This window comes from Armigeres subalbatus, chromosome 2 (assembly GCF_024139115.2).
Source record: "Armigeres subalbatus isolate Guangzhou_Male chromosome 2, GZ_Asu_2, whole genome shotgun sequence".
Classification (NCBI taxonomy): domain Eukaryota; kingdom Metazoa; phylum Arthropoda; class Insecta; order Diptera; family Culicidae; genus Armigeres; species Armigeres subalbatus.
In genome coordinates this window covers 249,750,613-249,760,462 of record NC_085140.1, presented here as the reverse complement: position 1 = coordinate 249,760,462, position 9,850 = coordinate 249,750,613, and the positions used below count along the sequence as shown (strand labels likewise).

The following is a 9,850-nucleotide window of genomic DNA, read 5'->3' as shown; positions in this document are numbered from 1 at the left end:
AGATATTTTAGTTACTAGATAAAGATTGTCGCTTCGGTTCCCTTTGTTCTGCTGTCCGGAACAAGTGTGGTACATACCTGTCAAATCGTATGGATTTTCCTTCTTTGACATTTAGCTCCCCTATCCTCGCCAGCAAAAGATGTTCCGGACAGCGACGACAGCGACAATCTTTATCTAGTAACTAAAATATCTTTTTTCCATACTGATAAGCTATTAAAAGAAGCAGTATAAGGTTTACTTAAACGTTGTGTAATCTTCAAAATACAGAAGATGCCTAAAAGCTTCGTTAGTTCATTTGTAGCGCCATTACGCTATATTGTTAGTGCTATAACAACAGCGAAAATGTTTTCATTGTGAATGCTACTCACCGTAATATGGGAAGTTGCTAACAAGCAACTCAATTACATACATGAGCTCTTAACCGATGAGCTTTGTTGCTAATTCAGATAGAGCTGTTTTATGAATATATGAAAGCTGCATAAACGATAAAAGATGAAATATATTCGGTACAAACTGACTACCTGATAGATATTTGGGTAATAGTCGAGTTGAAGTTTAATGGATTATTTGCGGAGGCTTTTCTTTTATTCAGCATTGGCTGCTTTTATTCAAATATTATACAGCCAAAGGCTAGAAGTTGAAGCTTTTAGCACCAAAATTGTTAGTTGGAAATGGTCGACGGCGTTCAATACTTCCTTTTTGCTGACGACACTGCTTATATCGCATCGGATTCCGACCCCGCTTCTATAGTCTCCAAACTTCAGGCCGCACAGAACGCTATAGAGGATTACCAGAAAAAATGGAAAATTAAGACTAATGCTGATAAATCCAAAGCACTTTTTTTCACAAGAAAACGAAGCCCTCGAAAACAACCAAGAAGTGAGATAACTGTCTGCGGGCGCCGAATCGCATGGTCAGACGATGTGGGATACCTAGGTTTAACACTGGACCGGAAACCTTCGCTGCACACATCAAGAGTACTCTACAGAAATGTGACAAGCTGACTAAAATGCTTTACCCACTGATCAACAGACGCGCGCACTTAGACACCAATTCCAAACTCCTACTCTACAAGGCAGTCTTCAAGCCATCTATTACCTATGGATTTCCGGCATGGTACAACTGCGCTGCCACCCATAGAAAGAAACTTCAAGTGAAGCAAAACCGGTTGCTGAAAATGATGCTGAATTTGGACCCATATCATCCAACTGAGGACGTCCACAGGATGGCTAAAATGGAAGAACTCAACGACTGGTTCCATCGAGTTTTACCAAAGTTTTGGAATAGTTGCATAACTTCAGCAAACCCTTTGCTTGAGCACTTAGCTGTTTAACCTGTGATATTAGAATAAGTCCTTTAGTAATTTCCGAGGGTTTTTTGTAACATTTTCCCTTGTATCGCTCAATATTTGTATTGAAAAGACCAATTATTTTTCTTTAAGCATTAGGCAGCTGTTGAAAGGTTACCCATATCTCAGCTTTTGATCATAACTTCACTAATGTAATCGTCAAAACAATGAAATAAATGAAATGAAAAATGAAACTATATAGTAGAAGAAAAGTCCAACCCCGTACTGCTTACCGTTTTTAATTAAGAGAAAACTTATGACACGTGATATGGTTCATATACATACCAGAGACTAGGGACTGATAATATTCAAATCAACTATTTGAGAAAAGTTATCAACAAAATGAAACTTAGAATTATGAATAGAAAATAATGTTGAGTTAGTTTTAGTATAGAAATAAACTGCCGTGAATCGCATATTTGTCCCATATGAATAGGAAACCCAGCAAAGATGGGACAGATATGCGATTCATGGCAGTAAATGGGATGATTCTAAATGAACTCTTAGACTTCAAACCAAGACGGTCAGAAAAAGCGTAATAAATGTTATTAGTGTAAAATTGTCTGGTTTTCAATAGCAATTATTACCTCACTATAGCTTAACATTTTAAAAATTTCGAGGGTAAAGAGGTAAATAGATGAAAGATGAATGAATGAATAAATAAATGAATAACATAAATTTTTCAAATTTTTCAACAATAATTTAATTCGAAATAATAATATTAACAATTATTTTTTAATATATGTAGCATTAAAGAACTGAAGAGCTGATCTATGGAGCTGACTCTTTTCAATTAGCTGAACGGATCAGATCCGCTCACTGCAATGAGCAGTTTTGCCCATCTCTAGTTTGAACACAAGCGCGTAACAATTTAACTAAAAACATGTAATTACTATATTTTCTTTCATACCATCTACACTGTCTGCAGTCGTGGCCGAGTGGTTAAGGCGTCTGACTCGAAATCAGATTCCCTTTGGGAGCGTAGGTTCGAATCCTACCGGCTGCGAAGATTCTTTTTGTGTCGTTTGATCATCAATAACGAATAAACTAAAGCTTGAACTAAAGTGCCTACATTATATAAGTGGCGCAATGCCTCCTACCTTTAAGAACCTTGTGCTCGGTTGGAACAACCGATTTGACAGCAAATTCGCTGCTCCAATTTTGACACTGCGTCTCTTTGTTATTAATCCAGCCTCGTTAGCCGCCGTCGCCTGTCTTGGTAAAGTGATTACCACGTCACTATCCAAGCCGTTCCTGGGTGGACGTCAGGCAAACTAACAGCGATCTCAAGTCTTCTAATGTACAGTTTCTATTCACATTCACGCGGTGATCAAAACCATCCTAATTTAATCACCCTTATTCTTGTTTACGTACGAAAGCTGATGCGCATTGTCCTTTACGTCAGCAAAATCAAATGGGGAAACGATTCGTACGAACTACATTCGTTCGAAAGTTTCTTTCGTCCGTAAACAAGAATAGGGTTGAATATCTTGCACTTATTACCATAGATGCGTAACAGCATTGATCGAGTTCGCTACGTCGATGAAAATTGCGGTAGTTTGTCGAAGATTCAATTGGATTGGTAAGATAAAGGATGATTGCATAAAGGCCAAGAAACGGCTTTAAAATTAATGCAAACAAGTGTGTTCGCCTGAAGTTATGTGTTTCTTCATTACATTATATATAAAGCAAAAGAAAAGTGCCACCACCGCACGTAATTTGAAACTACTCGTAAATGATCGAAAGAAATAATTATTAAACAAAAGTGATTTATTAAACAAGTGATTTATTTCCGCCAGCAGAGTGGCGCAGTGGAAGCGTGCTGGGCCCATAACCCAGAGGTCCGTAGATCGAAACTACGCTCTGCTAATTACTTTTATGAATAAATTCCTTATTTGAAATAGAAATCACCATATTGCTCCATGAGCTATTATTATATATTATATTCAAACCAGTTCTTCGGTTATCTCGCTCTCCTTGATGCCGTACATTCCGGCCATCAACACTCCGTGCATTGCCGCGGTGTTAGCATTCACATCACTAGGCGGCATCAAAGGACCGTTGTCCTCTTCGTATACGAATGGTAACCGCAAAATCCAATAGGAGCTCTGCGTAAGTTTAATCGGCTCCGATTGTCCCGTGGTGAACGTTAAATTGCTCTGTGTATTGTTCTGGAATATTTTAACTTTCGGTTCTAGAATTACGTTCACGGGTGCCTTGGGCGTTACAATGTGGACTCGCATTAACTGAGCGACATTCGAATTGCGACACAGGCACGGAAAGTAGATTGGCATGTCATTGAAGACTACTTTGCTGCCACTGTCTCGCACGATACTCGATGATCCACCCCGTAGCACAGTGTTCGGTCCGCTCATGATGAATCGATGTCCCCGAAGACACTCGTATTCGACGCCGATGAAAATTTTCAAGCTGAAATTATTGCTGGTGTCATTTGATTTAGAATTGGATGCGTTCTTCTTTCGGTTTCTGATTTTTTCATACGATGCAGCCCATGATTGAGCGTGCTCAAGCCTGACGCTGACATCCCACGGCAGCAGACAATTTGACCCAGACAGGAATCCACTTTGAATGTGCTCTGGGATACCACTGTTGTGGGTGTAGATTGAACTTGGCCCAAGACAAACAAGAGACCACGAAGGAAACTGGGGTAGCAGTCCAGCCGGACTTGCGGCGTGCAACATTCCTGGGAGATATTCCGTTGTGGAAGGTTGCCTGAGAATAGCCTTGTCTTTATCTGACTGTTCGGCATGGTCACCGATTTTGATGACAATTTCGTTCAGCGGTTCTTGTTCCATGACTTCGTCTTCGTTTCTTTGACTGCCATAATTCTTAGACGGGGTTACATTTTCCTCCTTATCATCGATGCTACTGAATGTCAGATTTGAAGCACTGTCCTGACTTTTTTGACTTCCAGACAAGTGTGGGGAATGTTCGTTGGTCATCGGAGGGTGGGTACCAGTATCGGGAGTTCTGTTTGAATTTTCAAGCGACATTAAATTTGACAAGTTCTTGTTAATAAATTCTGCTGCTCGGAAGTCGCTACTTGACGGTTCGAATACAGGAAATTGGACTCTTTCCAGTATAGTGCAATTACTACAGCTTTTTGCAATAAGTTGATAGAACTCAAAGTTAGCCTGTCTGATTGTATACGGATCTTCGCGATGGCCCTGGGTCCGACCACAGTTGCACGCAGATATGAATACAACATTGCTGGAATGATCTGTCGGGTCGTTTGCCTTGTGCTTTCCGAGAGCGCAGGGATTTCCACGCAGACTTGGGAATTCACATTGTTGCTTTCCGTTCAACCAGATCGAGTCACAGTAATCCTTTAGTTTGATTTCATGTTTTTCGACCTCAGGTCCACGAGCGTATCGCAAGAAAAGCTCCCGGGCTTGTTGATATTTTTTCTCGTGGAACGCTCCGCTGTAATGGTGAGGCAGCATGTCCTTGTAATTGACCATGGCAAGCTCCATACCATGCTCACAAACGTCAGCAAAGAATCGTTCATCGATGTCGATGACCTTATGGAAGTTCTCCAGGAAAGCTTTCTGGGAAAAAAGAACTTAATATAAAATTAGTCAGAAAAAGATCAACTCTACTCACATAGTCTACATCTCCTGGCTCGTAGTTTTGATTATCTGGGTTTTCAATGAAAATCTTGTGTAGAAACTTAAATCCTTCAAACCAAGATTTGACGCCTGGAACCTATAAAATGGAAGTTCGACAATAAAAGAATGCAGTCGGTTTTTGTGAACACCCACTCACTCCTCAATTATGTGGCAGCCATTTTTCATTTCTAGGAAATTGATTCTTTTTTTTACGAATGTCAAAACAAATGGCATAAATTCTCGAAATATACAGAGGCATTAAGAAAGTAACTTCATTTTCCTCACGAAAGTTAATTTGAGAACATGAAAACTGTTACGAAGTAAAATTGTGTACTTGCCACGTGAATATCTCACTCTTTTAGATACTTACCGCAAAATGGCTTCTACCTCTGTATTTCGACACACTGTCATCAAAACCATGCTCAAATGCTTCCGCCACGTGCTTTTTGATGAGCGTTAAGATACTTCGGTCGGATTCAGGTTTACCAGACGCTGCTCCCATACTCCAGGCCGACATTCCATAACCGTCATACGGGCGCAAACTGTTCATGAAATCTTCCTCATTCTTTTCACCTTGTTGTCCTGCGGATGGCTTGTCCAAGTACTCCATCAACATATCTATTGAATCAAGCAATGGATCCGATTTGGCCTTGGAATCACTGCTGAAGAAGACAAACTTCTTGCTTCGTGGAATGGAAAACAGCGACATGGCACTGTTGTTCGTTATTATAAATTCATTTCTTAGCATTTTATAGATATCCTCTTCTACAGCACTTTCCAATGCTTCTAACTTGTCAACGTCTTCCGACCTGATATCGCTTGTGCCCTCAAATAGGAATATGAACCTCGGACTGCATAACCGAGCTTCTTTACCCATGTAGTTGCCTACGTTTGAGGCTTTAAGTAGTTTCGGCAAAAATTTCAGCACGTACTTCTCACGTATAATCTTCAGTGACTTAAAGATCGAGAGATAGCTTGTGTCGAAAACCGACGTCGGTTCCACAAGCACGATCATGTGGCAAACCTGAATAGCGAAAAGTAGCACGCGCGCGAATCTGGTACGCACATGACTATTGAAATTTACGAAGTTATCCTGGACACCGGTTTCAATGGCTTTCGCCAATTGTTCTGCCATGATCTGTTGATCAAATGTGGTCTCGAAATGTAGATATAGGATGTTTCCATCGTTCTCGAAGTAAAATTTTATGCGGCCCTAAAAAATGACAACAAACGTTTGCGTTTATTTTTTATTGAATTGTAATTTGAAAGCTTCTATTCTGTTAATACAGATACCTCACAGCACTCTGAATCCGTCAGTGTTGGGTGTGTGGTCAGCAAGTTGAACCCAGTTAACTTGTTACAGCTACGCGCGGAGCTCTTGCCGATTATACCAACTATGATCATCTGTTTGTCGTGTTTGAAGAGTCCATCGCTGAAATAACAAAACGATTGTTTTATTTAAAGATTTTGTATTTATTTGGTAAATCAACTATTAGTTTTTTCTAGTTTCAATTTACCGATTTTGTATTCGTTTTTATAATTAATCTATTACGACCAGTTTTATTGAGGTCAAGGAAGTGTATATATTCAATAGAATGTTAGCCTATGTAGTTTTATATTTTTTTCAGATTAGGGAAATTCTAAACTAATGCAGTTTTTTTCCTGTTCGGATGCGCCACTGCGACCAGTTATTACTTATTAGATCTATTGTAGCATTCCCCGTATCCTTAGCGTATAAGTGCATGTCGAATTACTCCATTACTAGTGAGAAGCATTGCAGTATCGGTTTCGATAGTTTTTGTTTTGTGTTTCCAGGAGAACCTATCATGACAAGGATCCGCTATTTAGACCCGTCACAGAGAACAATCTCATTGAAGGCGCGCTCCTAATCAATCATTTCTTGAGAAAACAGAACAGTAATAATGTTATTTGGCCATGTATCCGAGCCCTAGGCACATCCTTGCCTTGCTTCTAGAATTTCACCAGGAAAGCTACAAATCCGGTGTGAGCAGGTTGTGTGCTGGGCGACAGTGCGTGCTTAATACGGATTTTATCTCTATCTACAAAACCATTTCTAGCTAAAGAATTTGTTAACAAGAATTTACGTGTGTTCCTCTCACTACTTCCATTGTTCACCCACGTCTGTGGTTCACCAGTTCATAAAGAGTTAGTACATATTTGAGCCCCTAACTCGATATTTTTTCTAGCAATTAGTTCAGCCTAGGACGATGGGCACTGAGTTTTTTTTAAACTAATTCGCTTGAAAAGTTACTTCCACTGCATACAGTTTAGCCTCAAACGAAGGGAATTCGAGTTTTTCAACCATCTGCAGGGTAAAGATAATTTAGATATAATACAGAGACTGCAATTGGTAGCGAGGACTAAATACGATGAATCCTTATTACCACAACTTATTGCCCTAGCTAGAAAAATGGATTAAAGTTAGGGCTCGGTTTAGTAGATCTCCGTAACACGCTACGTAAGTGATCTACCAGCGTTACAGGAAAACTAATGCAGTTACTAACCGTATTGTCTTGGGGATATCCGGAAAAACGAAACTTTCTACAGGATTCATAATTTTTATGCTAATTTTAAATCTCTAGGTATGCAGGACCACATTCGTTGATATTTTCAGGTTCCAAACTTTTGTTTTGATTTTTCCGCTGCACAGTAAAAAAAGATTTTTTAATATCCTCAGTGTGAATCCCGAAAACATCGCATATACCTTAAGCGATGTTATGCGTCGTTTCTAAAGGGCCTTCGGTTTTGACATTTTTCTTTGACTGACATTATCATCGCATTTATTACGATTTATTATCTTTATTATGCTTTGCCTGCTTCACAAAAACAGAACAAAGCTGGAAAATTTATCTCAAATAAAAAATAATTTATTGGTTTCCATTGAATATATTATCGCAATTTTCACTTTAGAAATATAATGGGTTGCGATGGTGGCACTATACCGAGGCGTGACGAGTTGGTTCGCTTAAAGAAAAAACCAGAACAGGTAGGGTAATTATAATTGCATTTATTGCTCTTACAGGATCTAGTTATTTTCGTACTTATCTGAGATCGTATATCAAACGAATTTCACTTACAGAAAGACAAGGATGCGGAACGGCAGTTCCGATGGAAGCACTGCAATCTGACCCAGGAACGTCTCCAGCAGCCGATCGTAATGTGCGGCCTTGGCAGATTATACTCCAAACAGAACGTCATCGAACACCTGCTAGAGGGCAAAATGCCCGAAGCGTGCGTTCACATCAAATCGCTCAAGGACATCAAAGATCTGAATCTGACGGCCAACCCGGCGTACGAAGAAGCTCAGGACGATAAAAGTGCTCAGTTCATCTGCACCCTGATTGGACTGGAAATGAGCGGACAGTTTCGATTCGTTGCCCTCTGGAAGTGCGGTTGCGTGTTCTCGGAACGAGCGTTGAAGGAAGTTAAGGATAAAAATTGTTCTGTTGTAAGTAATTTTTAAATCAATGAGACATCTTTTCTGAAATTGTGCATCGATTTTTAGATTCCCCCGAGGGAAGTTTTTAAACTATTTTATAATTCTTCAGTTCCGATATACATAACTTGTTACCGTATTATCACTGGATGTACACTGGGGTTAATTTTTACGCAGTTTGTTTTCGGTTGTTTCCGCCCATCAGACTTGATGGCACAAAATAAAATAAGAAACCGAAGAAAAAACTGGCGAAACTTAAAAAATAGATATTTATAAAATTTATCCGCGTACTTTATGATACTTTATGATGATGTTAGACGAAAAATTTAGTTTGCAATTGAATTCCGTCGATTATTCTTACAGTTTCGGTAAAACTGCTTTTAAGTTAAAATAAAAAAGAAACGGTATTGCCGCTAGCTCTATTCATTTTGATTTCATTCACTCTTTTACTTAATCAATTTTAGTGCCTGACTCCATTCTCAGAGGAAGACGTCGTTATACTGAACGGCACGCAAGAAGATATGGATCTTATGCGGACACGCATGGAAGCTAGAGTTGCTCGATTGAAGGCTGAGAAGAAAGCTAAATCGGATAAGAAAATCAAAGCCAAGGAGGCTTCCACAGCAGAAACTATGGCAAGTAATGGCGAAAAGGATGCTCTGGAAGCTGGACCGTCAAAACCGATCACCGCCGTTAAACCAGGCAATACGTCACATAAGCCAATCATTCCGAACAAGAGAGCTCTTATCAGTGACAAAATTGGGGACGATCCGACGTTCAAAAAGTCGAAGCAGGACTACAGTGTGGCTAAGGACCCCAAAGCTACGGCGGTCTACAAATCGCTTTTCACGAGCCATGACAGCGAGAAAGATCAGAAAAGAGCGCACTGGGTTACTTACAATCCTTTTTACAACTGATTATTATTACATGCTTTCAATTTAATACTATCAATCTAGAAATAACGGCTTTGGTATTATAAATATATGTTTTTGCCTTTCTCGTACGCCAAGGTGTTACGAAACAGCTACACGGTTAGAAAAAGTACATAATATTAGGTACTTTTCACTCAAATCGGGGGTTTAGTGTAGGAACCCAAAATTAAGTGAATTTTTCTTGAAATTAAGTGAAATTCACTTAATACCAACGAGACGAGCCAGCCTAGGGCTGAAAGTCTTGCTAATAAAGGCAAAAAAACTAAATATTAGGTCAATTATACTTAATTTTGAATAGAAACTAACCAAAAGTTAGGTAAATTTTACTTAACTTTTGTAAACCTTTGATTACTTAACGTTGGGTTCCCACACATTACTGCTCTTGTTGAGTGGTTTCGCTCTTCATTTTATGACAACAAAGGGAAGAGGGAGAGAGATGCAAGAGAAAAAAAGTACCTAAAATTAGGTATTTTTTTCTAACCGT

General features: G+C 39.4%; 2 protein-coding genes and 2 non-coding genes across 4 annotated transcripts; 3 read left to right on the top strand and 1 right to left on the bottom strand.

Moving 5' to 3' along the window:
- The first annotated feature begins 2,272 nt into the window (after positions 1-2,272).
- Positions 2,273-2,354, top strand: Trnas-cga (transfer RNA serine (anticodon CGA)). Its single transcript has one exon. It is a non-coding gene; the product is annotated as a tRNA-Ser (tRNA).
- Positions 2,355-3,113: 759 nt separating this feature from the next.
- On the bottom strand, positions 3,114-7,619 carry LOC134212058 (nonsense-mediated mRNA decay factor SMG8). The gene is made up of 5 exons (XM_062689561.1): positions 7,503-7,619; positions 6,271-6,409; positions 5,348-6,190; positions 4,973-5,074; positions 3,114-4,917 (listed from the first exon to the last, which is right to left on the bottom strand). Exons 1-5 carry the CDS (start codon positions 7,550-7,552, stop codon positions 3,295-3,297), a joined length of 2,757 nt encoding a protein of 918 aa, XP_062545545.1. The 5' UTR covers positions 7,553-7,619; the 3' UTR covers positions 3,114-3,294.
- Trnam-cau (transfer RNA methionine (anticodon CAU)) lies at positions 3,146-3,217 on the top strand. Its single transcript has one exon. It is a non-coding gene; the product is annotated as a tRNA-Met (tRNA).
- Positions 7,620-7,808: 189 nt separating the features above from the next.
- On the top strand, positions 7,809-9,437 carry LOC134212062 (replication termination factor 2). Its single transcript, XM_062689568.1, has 3 exons — positions 7,809-7,984; positions 8,078-8,446; positions 8,899-9,437. The coding sequence occupies exons 1-3, from the start codon at positions 7,916-7,918 to the stop codon at positions 9,349-9,351; spliced, it is 891 nt and encodes a 296-aa protein (XP_062545552.1). The 5' UTR covers positions 7,809-7,915; the 3' UTR covers positions 9,352-9,437.
- Positions 9,438-9,850: the final 413 nt, after the last annotated feature.

Excerpts from the sequence above, each read along its gene's own strand:
- LOC134212062 (XM_062689568.1), top strand. The coding sequence starts at position 7,916 with ATGGGTTGCGATGGTGGCACTATACCGAGGCGTGACGAGTTGGTTCGC. Across the intron at positions 7,985-8,077 it reads TAAAGAAAAAACCAGAACAG|AAAGACAAGGATGCGGAACG; the intron begins GTAGGGTAATTA and ends TTTCACTTACAG. Across the intron at positions 8,447-8,898 it reads AGGATAAAAATTGTTCTGTT|TGCCTGACTCCATTCTCAGA; the intron begins GTAAGTAATTTT and ends AATCAATTTTAG.
- LOC134212058 (XM_062689561.1), bottom strand. The coding sequence starts at position 7,552 with ATGAATCCTGTAGAAAGTTTCGTTTTTCCGGATATCCCCAAGACAATA. Across the intron at positions 6,410-7,502 it reads GATATCCCCAAGACAATACG|CGATGGACTCTTCAAACACG; the intron begins GTTAGTAACTGC and ends TTGTTATTTCAG. Across the intron at positions 4,918-4,972 it reads AGCCAGGAGATGTAGACTAT|AAAGCTTTCCTGGAGAACTT; the intron begins GTGAGTAGAGTT and ends CTTTTTTCCCAG.